Source organism: Cynoglossus semilaevis, chromosome 11 (genome assembly GCF_000523025.1).
Source record: "Cynoglossus semilaevis isolate Cse_v1.0 chromosome 11, Cse_v1.0, whole genome shotgun sequence".
Taxonomy (NCBI): domain Eukaryota; kingdom Metazoa; phylum Chordata; class Actinopteri; order Pleuronectiformes; family Cynoglossidae; genus Cynoglossus; species Cynoglossus semilaevis.
In genome coordinates this window covers 3,773,023-3,791,803 of record NC_024317.1, presented here as the reverse complement: position 1 = coordinate 3,791,803, position 18,781 = coordinate 3,773,023, and the positions used below count along the sequence as shown (strand labels likewise).

The 18,781-nt window shown below is 39.4% G+C and overlaps 4 protein-coding genes across 4 annotated transcripts in view; 3 read left to right on the top strand and 1 right to left on the bottom strand.

Moving 5' to 3' along the window:
• crbn (cereblon) overlaps positions 1-6,838 on the top strand; it is a 9,579-nt gene extending 2,741 nt beyond the window's left edge. The window contains exons 5-11 of the mRNA XM_008319976.3: positions 701-863; positions 1,889-1,951; positions 2,067-2,151; positions 2,253-2,368; positions 3,136-3,200; positions 4,022-4,153; positions 4,300-6,838. Coding sequence (XP_008318198.1) covers positions 701-863; positions 1,889-1,951; positions 2,067-2,151; positions 2,253-2,368; positions 3,136-3,200; positions 4,022-4,153; positions 4,300-4,483 — 808 coding nt within the window. The 3' untranslated portion in view covers positions 4,484-6,838. The remainder of the gene's footprint in view (positions 1-700; positions 864-1,888; positions 1,952-2,066; positions 2,152-2,252; positions 2,369-3,135; positions 3,201-4,021; positions 4,154-4,299) is intronic.
• A 2,552-nt stretch (positions 6,839-9,390) lies between these two features.
• LOC103385939 (vasopressin V2 receptor-like) lies at positions 9,391-11,267 on the bottom strand. Its single transcript, XM_008319974.3, has 2 exons — positions 10,065-11,267; positions 9,391-9,628 (listed from the first exon to the last, which is right to left on the bottom strand). The coding sequence occupies exons 1-2, from the start codon at positions 10,885-10,887 to the stop codon at positions 9,420-9,422; spliced, it is 1,032 nt and encodes a 343-aa protein (XP_008318196.1). The 5' UTR covers positions 10,888-11,267; the 3' UTR covers positions 9,391-9,419.
• A 458-nt stretch (positions 11,268-11,725) lies between these two features.
• Positions 11,726-14,020, top strand: vhl (von Hippel-Lindau tumor suppressor). The gene is made up of 3 exons (XM_008319975.3): positions 11,726-12,215; positions 12,453-12,575; positions 12,915-14,020. Exons 1-3 carry the CDS (start codon positions 12,029-12,031, stop codon positions 13,106-13,108), a joined length of 504 nt encoding a protein of 167 aa, XP_008318197.1. The 5' UTR covers positions 11,726-12,028; the 3' UTR covers positions 13,109-14,020.
• Positions 14,021-15,633: 1,613 nt separating this feature from the next.
• Positions 15,634-18,781, top strand: part of ccdc174 (coiled-coil domain containing 174) — a 4,155-nt gene continuing 1,007 nt past the window's right edge. The window contains exons 1-11 of the mRNA XM_008319973.3: positions 15,634-15,837; positions 16,005-16,112; positions 16,194-16,294; positions 16,945-17,003; positions 17,113-17,269; positions 17,359-17,448; positions 17,529-17,665; positions 17,771-17,865; positions 18,183-18,324; positions 18,482-18,640; positions 18,741-18,781. The exon at positions 18,741-18,781 is cut by the window's right edge and continues 1,007 nt beyond it. Of these exons, the coding sequence (XP_008318195.1) occupies positions 15,796-15,837; positions 16,005-16,112; positions 16,194-16,294; positions 16,945-17,003; positions 17,113-17,269; positions 17,359-17,448; positions 17,529-17,665; positions 17,771-17,865; positions 18,183-18,324; positions 18,482-18,640; positions 18,741-18,781 (1,131 nt within the window). The 5' untranslated portion in view covers positions 15,634-15,795. The remainder of the gene's footprint in view (positions 15,838-16,004; positions 16,113-16,193; positions 16,295-16,944; positions 17,004-17,112; positions 17,270-17,358; positions 17,449-17,528; positions 17,666-17,770; positions 17,866-18,182; positions 18,325-18,481; positions 18,641-18,740) is intronic.

Sequence of the window (18,781 nt, the reverse complement as noted above, 5' to 3'; positions counted from 1 at the left end):
ATATAAAATGTTTTCTTAATTATTATTATTTAATATTATCAATATGTTTATTTATATTTATGTGTTTATATGGGGAGTTAATTTAATTAATTAACAGTATATTTCTGGGGGACTGGAACGAGATAATTGGGTTTCAGTTATTTTTAATGGGGAAAATGCAATCGACACACGAGTGCTGTTGTGGAATGGATTAAACTCGTATCTCGGGGCACAACTGTATTTGAAAAAACAAACCATCAATAAAATACGCACCTACATTGGCACCTTGGTATGAGCTCCCATTCTGTCACTGCTCATGTTTAGACAGTAACTTTTTATGATCTTTTCACATTTACAAACATCCTGTCATGCTGCAGAAAACATCCAGGCAGCGCTCTCTGTGTTTAATCCATTGTTCACCATCTCAGTTTAATTTAACGTCCGTCCCCTGGTGTCATGCCCTAGTTTAATATCCTCTGTCATTCTTACAGTAGAGCTGGTTCAAACTTCTTTAAAAATGAATTTGGGTTCAAGTGTTTGACAGTGTTTAAGAATTCCAGCTGCATGTCATCTTTTCTGCAGGTCATTGCTCTCTGACCTATTTTCTTTTTCTAAATAGGTCAGAGAGTCTGTTTGAAAATGTATGAAACATTAGGGGTGAAAATTAACTTCAGGAAACCTTTAAAAACTCTTAATCATCGTTTTTTTCCCCTGCCTCCAGGATTAGACAGGCCAAAGTACAGATCCTTCCAGAGCGGATTCTTCCAGACCCACTGTGTGCTGTGCAGCTACTGCCCCTCTGCAGGCTCCAGGTTCACCCGTCCTCCAAACCCCCGACACAGAACTACAAACAGGCTCAGTGTTGGTGGAACAACTATAAACAGGTCAGACAAATAAACAAGTCACTTTCAAATCGAAGGCCTCTTCCTGCTATTAATTAACAAAATGCAAAAGGTTAGATTTTTTTCTAATACATTTCCAAATAAAGAACATTTTAATAAATATAAAAATATTTTACAAATAATAATACTTTAATACTTTTGAATTTAATATATGTATTTTCAAATAAATAAATAAAACACATTTTTGATTCATTAAAAAGAACCAGTCTCAACATTTATGAAAATAAAATGGCAGAAAAAGTGCAGATCATTTAGAATGGGCTTGTGGCCTTATTCTCTCTACGAAGAGTATTTACTCTAAAGCAGCGGTGTCAAACATATGGCCCGCAGACCAAAACCAACCCGCTTGGGGTTTCAATCCGGCTCGTTTGATGAATTTTGAAAATAAAAAAAGACACAAACACTTCATGTTCAGAAAATGTTTTGTAAAATTATGTTTCACTAAATGTGAAGATTTATCTAATGTACTTTTTTTGCATGAAAAAAACCCCAAACTTTTCACAATTTGTCATAAAATGGGAACCTTTGTATCTTTTTCATCAGTCTGGATGAAAAATAACCATCTGTCTATAAATAACAGATGCAGCAGCAGCAACATGTCGTTGTACACGTACCATCTGTACTTGTACTGTATATATAGCAGTGAGACACAGTGGGTCATAGTTTGTCTTTGGCCTGATGCTTGGTCAACCTGCCTGAGGACTAGATGTTTATGATCACATGGTTTTAAATAAACGAAATAAATATTATTGTGTTGAAGAACAAACAGACCTTTGACCTCAGTGATCCTCAGCTTCGTGTTTCCACGTGAATCTCAGCGCTGCGTTGAGACGATGTTATCAACCACAGACATACAGTACATACCTATGGATTTAAAGTGTCTTCGGTCTTTTTTCACCCGTTGGTGTAGAAAGTGACGAAGTGCAGATAGGAAAAAAAAAAAAACTTCTTTAATGCTTAAAAGAGACTTTGTTATTCACTGATGTCTCCGCTGTCGTTCCTCACAGAGGAAGTTCTACTGTGCCAGGCTGACGCCATGGCCACCGTGGGTCTATGCACTTTATGACTCTGTGAGTAAATCACCTCAGTGCACACGGCCTGGAATTTCCTCCACATATAAACACCACGCCGCAGTGAATGTAAACCATGTTTTTTTATTTTATTTATTTTTGTTTCACCTCACAGGAGTCGCTCATGAACCGAGTGAAGAAACAGCTCCACGAATGGGACGAGAATCTGAAGGATGACTCCTTACCTACCAATGTCGTGGGTCAGCCTCTCTTCAGTTTTATTACAGAGGAATCACAGACGTGCACATCTGTTCAGTCCTTCAGGTTTTTTTTTGTAATCCATCTGTCTGGTTTGTCTCAGACTTCTCCTACAGAGTTGCGGCCTGTTTGCCTATAGGAGAAGCTCTGCGGCTGCAGCTGCTGAAGATCGGCAGTGCCATACAAAGACTGCGCTGTGAGCTGGACATTATGGACAGAGTAAGGAAGGACTCGTCCTGTTTCCTTCACCCACCGTTACCACAAAATCTGACCTCAAACCAAACAAAGTGACATTGTTTTTACTGCAGTACAAACAGTACAATAGTCAAAGACGCAGTGGCCTGAACTTTAAAAACATCTACAAGCAAAACTGGTGCCCAGTGACAACAGTGATGAGTAGGTGAACGCAGACAGTCTGGACCAGGGTTGTCAAGATCAGTCCCTTTAGAGCAGGGCTTCCCAACCCTTGGTCCAAGGACTGGTGCTGGTACAAAGGTCATTGGTTACCGTGCTTCAGTAAAAAATGTACTTTAGTTTTACTAATTTACTTCATCTTAAAAGAATCCAGTCATATCCCTGTATTGTTTCAAACCAACAGGTCAAAGGTCATTCAGACTCTGATACTGACAGAAGAAAGTCTAAAAGAGGTTTTAATTTGTAGATTTAATGATCCTCCAAGACCATTCATTCACAACAAGGTTGGGTTCGACTGAAGATCTGATTTTAGAAAATCTTGCTCGCACTTTTCCAGACACAAAATAAAGTCCATTGTTAGTTAATACTTCTATTTTTTATAAATTACAAATATTCTATTATTGAAATAACTAAAAGTCTTCATGTGACAGTCTGGTCACACTGAAGATCTAATCTGGTGTCGTGTCCCTGTGAGTGAATTCTGTGTAGGGTGGGCTCCTATAGCGTCCACACATGGAGAGAACATTTAACATCTGCGTGTCATGCTAACACTTGTCCTCTTTTCCCTTCAGTGCACGTCGCTGTGCTGTAAGCAGTGTCAGGACACAGAGATCACCACCAAGAACGAGATCTTCAGGTGAGTCTGGATGATGTCCTGGGCAGTGATGTCATCACCATCTGATACTGTGAACAGCTGTCACGTCCAGAAAAACATTTTCAGAAAGAACTGTCTTATTTATTCTTCTTCATGTTCAGCTTCGCTTTAAGGTTCAACTCTGCTGAGATCGGATGAAACATCCAACTGTGGCTTTTGAAATTTGAAATGTGATGTTTGATCATATGGAGACATTCAGCAGCAGTGAAAGGTTTAGGTTTCCTAAATTTGAATATTAAACTTTTTCAGATAAACACACTTTGTGTTTACAGTACACTCACGACCAACTCTCCTCTCCTTCTTTTTTTGTAAAAGTCTAAAACAGAGCCAAGTTTCCCCACTGGCTGACATGCATTTTAATTTTTTACATTAATTTAAATCTAACAACGGATGACACTAACAGCACGGTCAAGGTCTTAGAGCCAAGAAAACAAAACAAGAACAAATAACTCAAAAGATCATGGTTATCGCTGTGTGATTTGAATACAGATTTTTTTTTTATTTTCATTCAGACGTGACATCAAGGATGCTGTGCAGAAAAAAATGGACTTAGCATCAGACAGTGGAAAAACTGATTCTGGTGAAAAATTATAAAGACAATAAATGAATGTCCTGTAGAAGTGATAAATGTCACAGATCTGCTCAGCACAGTTCACCTCACTGTAACGTCTGTTTTCTGAGAATCTAGTTTTTAATGAACATTAGATGAAAACTGTTGGTGTGTTGGTTCATTATTCACACCTGATGTGATACTCATACTAATATTTCCATCCCCTTCCTCATCCTTCCCCTCACCCCTTCAGTTTGTCTCTCTACGGCCCCATGGCGGCCTACGTTAACCCTCACGGCTACGTCCATGAAACCCTGACCGTCTACAAGGCCAACAATCTCAACCTGACCGGCAGACCGTCCACGCTGCACAGCTGGTTTCCAGGGTAAAGCTGAGACGTCATTAACACTGAGTCTGAAATGAAAAGTCTTTCATGAAATTCTATATATATATAAATCGTCATTAACACTGAGTCTGAAATGAAACTCTATATATATACAGTATATAAAAACAACCTGTTCTCCTCCTCAGGTACGCCTGGACAATCGCTCAGTGTCGGACCTGTGGATCCCACATGGGTTGGAAGTTTACGGCCACCAAAAAGGATTTGTCCCCGTCTCGTTTCTGGGGTCTGACTCGCTCGGCCCTGCTCCCTCGTATCCCCCAGGTGGAGGGCGAAGAGGGCAGGGAGACCTCTCGCCTCTTCTGCCTGTGACACCTGGAAGCTGGGCCTTGAAAAGCCTTGAACACAGAGCTCCAGCTCTTCTTCCATCGCGAATCCTCCAGTCGTCACTGCGTCTCACGCTTTGTCTCTTTGTCAACAAATCCATCATATTTTTAAGAAAGGGCAGATCAGAACAACGGCAGTGATGGTTCTGAAAGTGTGGCGATGGCTCCAGGCAGAGGTGAGCGTGCAGCTTAACCAGTAAGGTGAAGGAGAACAGCAGGTGGATGAATGAAGACACGATCCACTCGTTTGTTGTCGAGTGTCTTGACATCAGCTGACATCAGCTGACAGCAGGTCTCACCGACCAGCCCCACACATTAATCTACACATTTTAGGAAAGAGGAACGAACTAACGAGTGACCAGTGAGTATCCAGACAAAAACAAAAAAATCTGTTCCGTAAAAATGAACCGACTGTCGACTGCAGAGAAATCCACCAGAACGTTTCACCCTGCTCCGTCTGGCTGCTCGGTGGCTCAGCTGCAGATCCGTTAGACAGTTTCTGCTCATCCTTTGACATGTTTCAACACAGCGCGTGGCTTCACCTCAGCAGCAGGGGCCGGGTTGCTTCTGTGAACTCGCTGTATTCATATTTATTTCCAAATATCGTAAGGACAGGAACCGGTCTATGGTTTTGATTTTTGATTTTCTTTCTCATTTTCCCATTATGGATATGGCAGGTTGGGTTCGGCCTCACGCTCATTTAGCGACGACTAGCACAAAAAGTGAGAAAAAAGTGATGGGGTAGATCAGATGTCGTTGGGCCTGATGTTTGGGATCAGACTAAACCAATCGGAGATAATCGTTTCTAGGATGGAAAAAAAGAAGCCGGAAACTCGGATCAGTTTCATCATGTAGCTCTCATTACAAATAAATAAGGGACACACTGTCGTCCTACACGTCCTGCTGTTTCAGAGCTCAGACCGAGGTCTAAAAAACACAAAACATTGTGGGGTAACTTAAAATATTATACAAGTCCATTCAGGTTCACCGTGAGACCACACGAACACAGACAGGGTCCTGAAAGAAGCGGCTCATGTTGCATTGCACTTGTGATGATATTTTGAGTATTTCAGAATCCAAAAAGTCCTTCCAGTGGACTCACCACCTGCAGGAAGGTTCAGAGGGGTTGGTACGGTTCAATGTAATTTGGGTGGTGGTCATGGAGACTGCCCGGTAACGGATAAGTGGATGAAAATGGATGGATGTGGAATCCAGAAAGACTGTTCTCAGAAATTTCCCCTTAAAGGTTTTGTTTTCACCGATGGCTGCGGATGGAAACTTTGATTCTCAATTTTCTAAATCAGTGCACAGAGATTTTTTTGATGCTCGTACTGCTGTGTCCACAAAAACAAATCATTTTTTGCATCGATGCGTCTTCACTACAGCGAGTCTGCTGTGTGTCCGACAAACGCTCCGTCAACATGGCTGCACAACTGGCCGACTGTCACGGCAGAGAGTGTTTCGACTACTGGGAATAAATGAAATTCATGTATTTGTAAGAGCAGAAAGAGTTTTCTTTTTCTGTTACTTGGGCCTTTGTGTAATAAAAGATAGGAGAGGAATTAAAAATATAGATTTGACTGGATTTAATGAGGAATGTTTGATTTGCCAGACCTATGGTCTGATAATTTTTTTTTTTTTTCAGTTTAGTTCAGTCTGTGTTGGGTTAGAGTTGGTGTCTCCTGATTAAAACACTGATCTGCAGAAATGAATAAGACGTGATGAAACTTTAGGTTTATTTTAAAATTTATTTGAACGTTTTCTAATCAGGGTTTCACTTGCAGTTGTGTTGCAGGATGCTGGCTTACTTTGTATAGATGTCAATGTGAATTAGAGGCAACCAGTGAAAATGTACTAGTATGTTGTACTAGCGTGCTGTAGTATTTTACAAACGCCTTGATGAAGCTAACTCTTGTCTTCAGCTCATTGAATTCGATCGAGGACGTTTCAACGTGTAGAACGGTTCGCTCTCACTCAGAGTCAGATTTATGATTATCACGAGGGTAAATATAAACTTTAAACTTCCTACATCTATGCATGAGTGTTACCAATCAGAAAAAAAAAAAACCTGGGCAGAATTTGTACATTTCCAAACCTGACGCCACCGCTTCGCTTCAGGAATAAAACGCCGTCGCCACAACTGCAGCGAAGACAAATTTGTGATTTATATTCTTCCTCCTTGACTTTGTTCTGTGTCAGTGTTTTCTGGGCTGTCAACACTTTTTGTGTGTGTGTGTGTGTCACTCAAAAACAAGTGAAAATGTGTCCCTCAACAAAGCAGCGGCCTGGCTTTTCCCATCCCACGGCTGTACCACCGAGAAAAATAAACAGTTCTCCTGTCGTCGTGTGTTCCTCAGCCTGTGTTTATATTTGGGAGTGTGTGTTCAAGAGCACTTTCTTTAACTGCCATAATTCATTTTACAATACTGTGCCACTACTGTGGCCAGTCTTTGGTGCTTTAACTGCCATAATTCATTTTACAATATATTTTACAATAGAGTCAGACTGATGAACTGGCACGTGTTGTTGTCATCGTCGTCGTGTCGTTACAGCCCGACGTGTGACTGCACGAGGTGAATACATGTGGTCGGAGAGTCATTTGTATTCAGGCACAGCGAGAGACTAACGAGGCTGAGGGCGAGAGAGGGCGAGACGTGGAAAACCGCTGGGCTTCGGCGTGAAGGTCCCTCGGAATAGAACACTCTCAATGAAACACGTTCAACACGTTCACGCAAACGGTTCTCAGAACTTCACCGGATTTGACCTGTAGTACTTTATAGAGAAAAAAACTACAGTGTAGTTGCAGTGTAGTACAACATTATACTTAAAACTAAGATTATAGTTAATTGAATGAATCTGTGGTGCAAAAGTATATATCCATTTTATAGAAAACTACAATAAAAACAGAAAACCAACTATTTGTCTTTGACAGAAAGACAGAGTCCAATTGAGTCCAAAAATCAATTCAAAACTTAACCCAACTGAATTTCTCTATACTGCCCCCTTCAGGCAGTCATCTCCAGGTGACAATTAAAAGCATACATCCTGTACTTTTAGTAGAGTAATAAGATTATTTCCTTCATTTACCCTTATGATAGACTTTTTGATTCTACAGATATTTATTATTTATTTACATTTTAAAAGCGTCCAATCAGTGCAGGTGGAACCAGCCTCGGTCGTTTGGTTGTTGTACACTGTAGCAACTCCTCATTTATGGTTCTGTGATGTAGTGTTTGTCACATGTGGTTACATGCGTCGCTCCATGTGAACTGCCACATGTGTGATCAGTTGATGGAAGCACCAATTAGGCTCCATTATTTTTGATTTACAGCCTGAGCCTGTCAGACAACTGACCTAAAGCCTGGAGTGATTATTTCATCTTATGTAATTCCATTATCACATTCATCATAAGATACAGGTGCCAGAAACAACATATATATTTTTAATTAAATCCTACACAAATAGTGAAATTAAAATTTTATATAATATATATATATATTTTAAATATGTATTTTATACTTTAGTGCATCGGTTCATGGACTTCCTGTTTTTCTGCCAAAGAGAAAAAAAAGAAGCTAATTTTCACTTTTCATTGTAGAGTTATGTAAATAAAGTGGACCTGAGCCTGAGGTAACGTTCATGTGAAAAGTGATCCTGCCATCCAAGATGAGACGTAACGTTGAAGTCTCTGCGGAAACCAGGTAATTGTGTAAAAAAGAAAAAAGGGGCAAATTGGTAGAAAAGGCTAATTATATAACGAGCAGGAGCCAAGGCAGAACAATGGAGATAACAGGCTTTTAGTCAACTTAAAGCAATTGTGATGAGTTAATGGTGGAAAAAGCATGTAGGTCACTTTCTTTTATTAAATTCTAATAAAGGACGAAGGAGGAGGAGGAAGAGGAGGTTGTTAACGTAAGAGCTTTGAAATAATCAACTGTCTTAATCAACTTTTGGGCTTTTATTGAACCTTCTCATACGTTTATCTGAACTTCTTCTTTTTGAAGGAGATTCTGTGATGTGACACAAACGTAACACAGACGTAACATTTTGAAATTTTTAATTGCACCTCGTTAGCACAGACACATCAAACTATTTACAATCTTTTGTTCTTCTTCTTTTGTTCTTCTTCTTTTGTTCCGTTGCGGCTGTTTTCAGTTTTTAACCAGGTCAGTTTACAGGGTTTTGTACTTTTTCAATACCTCCATCGCAGAGGACGGTGGGACAATATTAAGAAAAAGTATGCAACGATCTTCTTTAGTTGTTTACAAACAGCTGTCTCAGTTCTTTAAGAGGGAATATTTCCATCAACTTTTATTCATACAGGTCGTTTTATTACGACACATGATGTCATTTTTGACACGGACCTGTTAAAGACACACATACAGTTCATACAATACTGGTACGACACACAATAAAATAAATATATCTACAATAAAATAATATTCTTTAGGGTTCTTGTTTACACCTCTACGTCTTACTACCAAAAATTTGCAAATTACAATTTTCAGTTCACTTGAATGAAAACAGAAGCAGGGGGCAGTGTCGCTGCAGTAGAAAACATCCCTGTACATTCATTAAAACCAACGAGGAATTAATTTTAATGCAAATTTTGTTTTGTTTTTTTTCTTTTGTTTCAGTAAATTCCTGGATACTTTACCTTTACTTTACAACATCCGTTGTCACTGAAATTGTTCTTGAAATGTTCCGACTCCTACATCCACAACAAAGACGTGTGTATGGAAGGTTGGGAATTTTCTAGTTTGCCCGTCTGTTTCACTGAAACATCACTGACTTAGCACAGACCTGGTGAGAACACACTGTCCTCTCCTCCTCGTCCAGAGGACCAGTCATCCTGATACAGTCTTCCCTCCATCGCCTTTTCCACTTTTTTTTTTTTTTTTTTTTTTTTTGGCGTGGACACATTACCCTGCTTTTGAGTCGGAGACATTCTTGAAGCTCATGTACACCGTGCTGACCAGCGTAGTGTCATCGTGCATCGATTCCTTCGACCACAGCTGGCACAGCATCGACACCAGCTTCTTCGGGAGATGACCACCAAAGAGCAGATAAATGCAGGGGTTGGCACAGCTGTTGAGACTGGCCAGGAGCATCAGGATGGTGAACGACACCGCTGGAACACAGCGAAAAAAAAAAAAAATCGACTCAATTTTTACTTAATGTACTTCATTCAAAGAAAAGCCATTTACTTTTTTTTAAATTAAAAAATAATCTGGTAATATTTTATATTCTATTTTATTTAGATGTAACTACTCCATAACAGACTAATACATGTTTCTATAATTGATTATTATTTATTCAAGGTACACATATTGTTCATGGCTGTGTAATAAAAAAATAAATTTCATATGTTAAGAAACTCTGATGCACGGACTTTACTAAATGTTTTTTTTTTTTATCTCTCGTGGGCCACACAAAACAGCTTGGCGGGCCGCATTTGGCCCCCGGGCCTTGAGTTTGACACATATGATATAAACAATTCGAACCACTAACCAAGTGTAAACGTAGTAACACTTGGTTAAATGTAACTAAAGGGTTTAATGACTTACTTTCTTTGGGCGCGTCGTCGTCCCAGGCGGACCAGAGCTGGACGGTGAAGAACGGCGCCCAGCAGACGATGTAGGCCACCACGATGAACACGGTCATCTTCAGCGTCTTGACCCTGGCTCTGGACATGCTGCCCACACTGCTGGCTCTGGACGACAGGTGCCTCGCCTTTCGGTACAGGTTGATTTGAATGGCGCGGCAGATGCGTACTTGACACACCACGATGACAATCACCGGCAAAACGAAAATGACCAGCGTGGACCAGGTGATGTAGGTCTGAACCCCCCACGGTTGGATGAACTCAGCCCAGCAGTCGTAGACGCCCGGCGCAACCTCCACTTGTGAGAATATGAACACCTGGGGCAGGCTGCCCAGCAGAGAAATGCCCCAGGCCACGCACACCGGGACGTTCAGCCTCGTGCGTTCCCGCTGGAACTTCACCATGGGGTTGCACACCGCTTGGTACCGGTCCACGGTCATCACCACGACCATGTAAGTCGAGGAAAACATGCCCAGAAGTTGCAGGTACTTCACTAGGCGGCACAGCAGGTCTGGTCCCACGAACCTGTCCGTGATGTCCCACATGAGCTGCGGGCAAACCTGGAAGAAGGCGACCACCAGGTCCGCCAGGCACAAGTGAAAGACGAAGACCCGCATCCTGGACATCTGTTTGCGCTGCCTCCAGAGCAGGAACAGCACGGCGCCGTTGAGAATGGAGGCGCTGACAAAGATGACGCTGAGAAGAGCGATCTCCACTTTGGCCAGACTCTCATCCCTGTCCACGTCCACGGCGTCCACAGAGTCACTGTGATTCAGAGGACACATTGTACCGTGGGATTTCGACCTACCAAGACACCGAGAAACTTACTGATCAGAGTCAGTGTTTTTGTAATTTTGTGAAAAACCTTCCCTTTTGAATTAACTTAGATGAAAGTGGAGAAGAAGCTTCTGTGCTGCTGAGGTGGAGGTGGAGGTGAGGATGGGAGATATGGGAGGTTCTGGGTGAGATCTCTGCTGTTCTCTACGTGATATTTATGGACAAAGTAGTAGGTGGAGCTTAGGTTTCCTCCGACATGAACTTAATTGTTATTGCTAAAAGTAGTCCCTCTCTCCTGAGTAAACAAAGCATTTTCTCCTATGACATTAATTGCACTTTATCCATGACTGACAACGATATTATAAGCTATAATATAATATACAGTATATTATACTATATATAATATATATACTATAATATATAATATAAGCTAATAGGTTTATTGTGAACAATGTCACTCACTTATACACACACATTCAACGAATCAAGGATAGACTAAATAATATGTGGATAAAATTGTACAAAATTAAAAATAAATAAATAAATAAAGTGGCTCAAAGTAACTGAACGTATATATAATTAGAGATATATAGCAGCCAATCAGCTTTAATTCCACCACAGCTGACTTAATACTCCAGTTAGTCAAGAGAATGGAAACTTTTTAGACTAAAAATTAAACATGTTTTAAAATGCTACACATTTGGTAGCATCTTTAGCAGCTCTTTAACGTCACAGGTCTGGTACAAAGGTTCAAACTTGTCGGTCCAGTGTAATTTTATTACGCGTGTGTCACGTCCTGCACCACTCGGTGAAAGCCGCTATGGGAACGGGATGTCGTCATTCATCTTTCGACCAATCACAGCGCGGGGCAGTCTTACGTCCCATCAGCAAACCGGAAAAAAGTGTAAACAAATAAGTAAGAAGAAAGTTCTTTTGCGGCTGAGGTATTTTGAACTTAATTTGCTTATACAGTAGAAACGATGTAACTGTATATACTTCGTGTGACAGCTTTGTATTTTTAACTCTAACAATATCTGCGAACCAACAAGCTTCGTTCGAGGTTGACTTGTCAGTCAGCTAGTAGCTAACGTTAGCCTAGAGGCTAACATTTTTGCTTCCACGGAACACTTTAAGGATCCTTTGCTACACATGCCTCAGGAAGGTGAGCAGTCACTTCCCCTCATTCGTTCCTTGAATTCGCGGAATCCAGTCAACGCTATGTTCTTCAATCGCACCACCCGTGTGGTGCGTCCACTGTGGATAAACTACACGGGGGAACCGCAGCCCTACCCTGACCTGCAACCGATGTCGGGACAGAGGATGACCACATTCGTCGGTAAATTGATTAAACCATTCTTATACTCATCAAGATCGCTGTAGTATTCTATTAAGTCAACCAACAAATAAAGCGAATGACTCTAAAAGGACCAGACTAAGTCTTTGTTTATTATTAATTTTATTTAACAAATAAAGCGAATGACTCTAAAAGGCACAGACTAAGTCTTTGTTTTTAACCCATCACATCTTAATTATTAAGAGTATTGTTTATTATTAATTTTATTTATTTTTCCAGGTCACCCATGGATGTTCAGAGATGCACAAAGTAACGAACTCCTAACGGTGAACAACAAGGGGTTGTTTCTTCCTATGCCAGGAGAGGGCGGGGGTCCCACAATGGCTAACATCAGCGTACCAGGTAAAGTAAACGCGTTTAATGTGTGATTAATTTACTCATGTACAGAAAGTACTTGTTGAGTACAATAGAGCTTGAATCAGCAACCAATGTCATTATTACTGTGGTATACAGTATGTTGTTCGTGATCGCTTTCATCCAACAAAGTTATAAAATAGTTTTTCCTGAACAAATCACCTGAAAATAACAAATGTGAAAGAGCAGAGAAATCAAATTAAAAACAGAACGTCACGTCACTTTTCTGTAACAGTGTTTTTATTGTTGCTTTTTTTTAAAAATGTGTCAATCAGGAGTGACATTATTACAATTCCAATTCTGATGTGTTTCTTTGGTTCTTTCTAGTTTACAGCCTCAAGGATTGTGCCCTTACGGTCATTCGGAGACTTGTTCGACCGGCAGACTACAGGAGGTTGGAGATCGCACGGTGTCTCCACGAGGAGCTGGAAGATCAACCCAGCGTGCAGAAAGATCTGCATCGCATGAACCAGCAAGTCGAGCTGCATCTCCTGGAGAGGATTCAGGGCCAGGAGGAATGAGACAGACAAACTTAAACTGGACGGACAGTGATTCACTTTGGACACGTCTGTTTTGCACATCAGAAAGAAAAGATTAAGGATGAGACAAATGCTGTGTAAACATTATTTCAGCAGTTGTATTTTTTGCATCAACTATGACTTTATTGATTTATATGTTGTATCTTTGTCATGGTCTGTTCTTGCATTTAGTGAAAGTCTTCCTCTTCAAATATTTTCCTTTAAGTCTATTTCCATTTACAAATTAGGAAAAGTACAGTTGGTTAAATATCGCTGGCTCTGAACAAAATTTAGATTGGTTCATGTTTTTGTCTACCTAGATTTTGAGACATGTACATTTCATATTCATATAAAATAATTTGTATAATATAATATAACTGATATAATGTGCGTGTGTGTTTGTGCGGGTATACGTGTACATGCACGTGTGTGTGCAATCAGAATCTCTTCTAACAGGTCTCCGGATAATATTTAGTGAGAACTCAGCTGAGAACAATTGTCTGACTTTCCTGATGATGAACCTTTGTTCATGTCAATCCATCATGATGACAAAATACTTTCCTTTAAACTCGTTACTCTCATCGACGTTATCCCTGCAGGTCATTCCTCGCTAGGATTCTTCGCTGCCCAAGCAGATATAAAAAGTAATAAATGAACTGTTGGTGTGACAGGAGTCTGTCTGCCTTGTTGTCTATGGTGACCTGTCTATGCATTTGACAGCTGAATATATACTGTGTGACTTTCTTCTTTTATATATACATATATATATATATCTTTAAGAGGCTACTGACTAAAAACACATTTGTGTTTTGAACAGCTTGTAATAAGTTTCCTTCACTTGGTCTTTTGCGAAACTCCTTAAAGTTCATTATGTGCTGCTGTAAATTGTGTATAAATAAAGAGAATATTCTTCGTACTGGCAAAAGCTCTCCATGTGCTCTTCATATGAAAAGAAAATGTAGCCACATATTAATGAAATAGTTACCATCGCAGGACAATAATAATTTCAACAAAAAGATTCATCAAACTGCTGCAGGTCTTATCAAAGTAAATGATCAGAGTGGAAGATCTGATTAGCTCCAGGTGATGACAACAGGAGGATTGTGGTCGAGCGTTGCCTAGTAACAAAGTACAACTATCTTTGCAGGAGGTAGACAATCAGGCGCTCGGTACAACCTAATTAATCTACATACAGTACATTATACCATGACAACTGTCAAACCCATTAACTTTCCGGTTTGCCGGAAAAGTTTTTTTTCTACATCTTAAAAGTCAATAATTATTTATTTTAAAATAATACGGTGAAAATCAAATGTAATAAATAAAATATGATGATGATATACACCGTGCTTCTTGTCTCGGTACCCTATTAGTTCACATTATTTTCTGTTAGCCCAAACAAAGGCTGCCTCCAAGCCTACAGTGACCTGATCTAGAAAAGAACGATTACCGTAAAGAGAGAAACAGCAATTTTGACAATTTAAAACATTAACATCGGTCCCTGTGATTAAACAAATGTACTCCAATATTTTAATGTATAAACATTCCGTTTTTAGTTCATATTATGAACTAAATGATGACCTTAAAGACTGTAATAGTCTACGACCTGATGAATGCGACATTGCTTTATACGAACATTTGTTGAATTGCACTTTATCAACAAGGTGCTTGAGTTTTAAATGTTGTTTTCGCTTCTACAGTCTTGCTTTGCTCTGTTGAATATTTCTGGATGTTTGCCTTGTTGCTTTGTTAGCTCTGATTATTGCTTTATTTGATGTTTTTTTTCATATGATTTACTCAGCAGTGCTTCCTAAATAAAAGTACATAGTGTGTGGGGTTGTGAAGTACCCATGTTCTATTGGACAAGGACGGCTCTTAATTGAAGAAAAGAGGAAACTAGGACACGCTGGTCCATTAGCCCTGCAGCAAGAGTGCTTTTTATTTTAAAGATGTTTTTCCGTCTTTTGCTGCAGTGTTCCGTCCCTGGAAATGCTAATGGATAAATGGAAGGTGTGTCTTATGAGAGCTTCACACAGGGCTTTTAGGTCCTTTACAGTTACATTTACACAATTGAGGAGCCCTTGTTCGCAGCTGTGTGTCTGGTTATTGAACAATAACAGGAACATGGCGTAGGTACAGTCTAATAAACAGTCTGAAGGACAGAGGGAGGAACTGAGGACGAGCATGAACATAACTGACCCACTTATTTTACAGTTTACGTGTATCTGGTGACATAGGTAGAGAAATATTTAGCCCATGTAAAAGGTTCAATATTTATCAAATATAAGTAATTTAGGATTTTTTTTAAATTTTATTTGAAAAAGAAGATAAATCTATTTAATTTCAGGTATTATTTAATTTCTAATTACAACAACACTTTGTTATAATCTTTCTTTGGGTGTTTATTAGAGGGGGAAAAGGTGTCCATTCATTTATTATAACCCTTTTTGTTTGTTTGTTTGTTTTTTTGTGTGTGTTGGATTTTGTTCGACATGTCATTTGTTATTGGATTGGAAAATGATTAAAAAGATGACGCCGTAACAGCAGATGGCACTGGTTCACTCGTGGTCAAACTTTTATTAGTAAGCAGAAGAAGAAAATTTCACCACAGAAACACCAACGAAGAAGTCTGAGTTAACCCCCATGGCTAATGCTATATCGTTGTAAACTATCGCGAAAAATAATCCAAAATGGACAAAAAGAAGAAACCGTTTGATGTGACGGCTTCTTCGGTAAGTTTCCAAGATGTTTTGTCGTTCAATTTTTATTCGGTAATGTGTACTTTTACTATACCGAAAGCTTACAAACAGGCGACATAACGTGCGGCTAAATGCTAATTCGGCTAAGAAATATGAAATACACGCATTTTGACATGTTTTTTTAAAATGATCTTTTACAGTTAGTCGACCTTAAAGCTGAATTGTATCGGAAGCAGGAACAGTTTAAAAAAGACAAGCTTGGACAAGACAGCGCCTACACAGGCCTCAAATCAAAAATCAAAGAAAAGGTATAGTATTTTAGTTTATTTAGCAACGTTTGTGTATATGTTTGTGTTTATACTAGTACTTATACTACACTCCCTGTGTAGAAACCCAGTGTTTGGATAAAGCAAAACCCTGGTGTTTCAGCAAGAGCTGAGAAAGATTCAGAACAGATTGCCGAGGAGCAGAAGAGTCTCACTGAATCAAGGTAAGTTAACACGTTGTTGAATTTCAAACAGTTACCTGAATTAGTCATTAGTCAGATTCATTGATTGGTAATCTCGTTTACAAATAAGTAAATGCAGCAGTTATATTTTTATGGCAGGTTAAATGATCGCAGTAGCTAGATACACACTGTAGTAAACGTCATGTTCAATGGTTTTATTTAAGGTCACAGTAAGAACCATCATTAGAAATAAACTGTTGCAATAATATAGTATGTGTTCAATGTGGTTATTGTAAAAAAAAAAAACAAACCAACAGTGCAGATATAACTGTTTCCATCATTCGCTTCTGATGAAGTGCAAACCTGCATGTGACAAATGAGTCTGTACTGTTGAAAACTGTAACAATGAATGATTGCAGCACAAAGAAAATCTGAGTTTTTTGTTGTCAACCCAAAATATAAAAAATATTTAACCACTTAACTAAAATCTATGTGCATCTGTACAAATGCAAGTTTTTTTTACTTTTGGAGTATGAAATTCTAATCCATGAACCACCAGAACTCAGTTAGACAAAAATCAGATTTCTTTCTAACAGTGGATCCTAATTTCAAGACCTCATAAAAACTCATATCTAATGACACGTGTACAAAGTGGTTCAGCGGTGCGTCTTTTTTTCCGTGCTTTGCAACAGACGCAAGTTGGAGGAAAAAGCCAAGATCTATGAGCAGATGACTAAAGGAGATTTTCCAGGTTAGTGATAAAAAAAAAATTGATTTAATTTTTTTTTTTTGTTGTTGTTTTTTTTCTAACATGACACAATTTTTGATTCATTTTCTTCAATTTTTTTTACATGTAACAGATGAAGAGACGGAGAATCTGTTCCTGGTTGATTTCACACAGAAGATTATTGAGCAAAAGAAACAGACATTTGTGCAGAAGGAAGTAGCGAGACATGAAGATGAAGAAAGTGACACGCTGACTCCTATACCTGCTCCACAACACCCAGATGAGGAATGGTAATCCTCATCCCCATCTCTTAATAGCCTATCAATGGACCATATATATTTATATACATTTATGTATTATTATTATTTATTTTTTTTAGGGTGGATTATGTTGATTCTCTGGGTCGATCTCGGAGATGCATGAAAAAAGATCTCCCAGATTTTAAGAAAATGGACCAGGATTTTCAGGGGTAAATACAGCAGTACTTATAAATATCAGCCTCTAGTTTTTAGGAGCTGACATGTAAAAAATCTGATTTGTTCCATATAGAAAAGCTTCGTCTGAGAAGACTCTGCTGTCAGAGGACATGCGTCGGGAGCTGCAGAGGCAGGAATGGGAGAGAGAGGAAGAGGAGGCGATGCAGAGGCCTGTTGGACCAATTCACTACGAGGACATGAGAGGACAAGGTTGCTGTCAAAGCATTACCATGGGATATTTAAATACATGACATGGTAAAAGAACAGGTTTTGATCTGACTCATATTTAAATAAAAAAAACTCTGTTCATCTCAGAGGCTCGAGAGCTCGGCGTGGGCTACTTCGCCTTTTCTCAGGATGAAGAGCAACGTAGGAAGCAGAGAGAAGCTCTCGACATGCTGAGAGGCCAGGTGAGCTGCTTCACATTTTATTGGTCACCAGGTGAAACAGTCCCATGATTCAGTGAGATTATAGAATCTCTTGACAGGCCTAATACTCTCATTATGTTGCTTTAAAACTTCTTCTCCTACCTCCCACAATTTGAAAAAACATATTTAAAGTATGTCCGTCACTAACGTAATTTAATTTCATTAATTTCATATTGTATTATTGACTGACTTTGGCTTTGAACAAATCAACTCTTCTCACTTTGCTGAATGTGAACTATTATATCATCCAAATAGAACATCCATGTCTTGGTCAAACCTAATCCTGTGGCTTTTCTCAGACAACAGAGCAGCGCAGTAAAAGAGAACGACTGAAGGAGAAACGAGAGGCCATGCTGCAGGCCAGACTGGCCAAGGTGAGACAGAGGAAGATGAAGAACAAACCAGAAGGAACTGAAGAGGAGCAGGAAAACGAAAACAAAGGTTGGTTTACTCTCAGGATAAATTACCTAATTAATTAATTAAAACGAAAACAAAGGTTGGTTTACTCTCAGGAAAAATTAAAACCTCTGAGTCGATTTGTCTTTTTTTTTTCTTTCTTTACTATACTGATGAGTTCTCTGTGATTCATTTGTTCCAGGAAAGAAAGACGACGATGATGAAGACCTCTTGGGACCACCACCTCCACCAGAGGAGAACCCTGATGTCAGTATACTGAAGAAGGTGGAAGTGGAGATCCAGGAGAGAAGAGACACCAAACCAGGAGTTCCTCATGTCAGAGAGTGGGACAGAGGCAAAGGTGAGCTTCATTTATCAACAGATTTCCAGATGATCTGAACTTCCACTTGCACGGACTCGAATGAACCATTAACTTTTTACTGTTTTTTTTTTTACTTCAGAGTTTATGTTTAGTGAATGGAAGAATCGGTGTCGGGAGGAG

Bases quoted from the DNA above. Each gene is read 5' to 3' on its own strand.
- vhl (XM_008319975.3), top strand. From the start codon at position 12,029: ATGCCTCAGGAAGGTGAGCAGTCACTTCCCCTCATTCGTTCCTTGAAT. The intron at 12,216-12,452 runs GTAAATTGATTA...TTATTTTTCCAG, and splicing joins GAGGATGACCACATTCGTCG to GTCACCCATGGATGTTCAGA. The intron at 12,576-12,914 runs GTAAAGTAAACG...GGTTCTTTCTAG, and splicing joins GGCTAACATCAGCGTACCAG to TTTACAGCCTCAAGGATTGT.
- LOC103385939 (XM_008319974.3), bottom strand. From the start codon at position 10,887: ATGTGTCCTCTGAATCACAGTGACTCTGTGGACGCCGTGGACGTGGAC. The intron at 9,629-10,064 runs GTAAGTCATTAA...GCTGTGTTCCAG, and splicing joins CGACGACGCGCCCAAAGAAA to CGGTGTCGTTCACCATCCTG.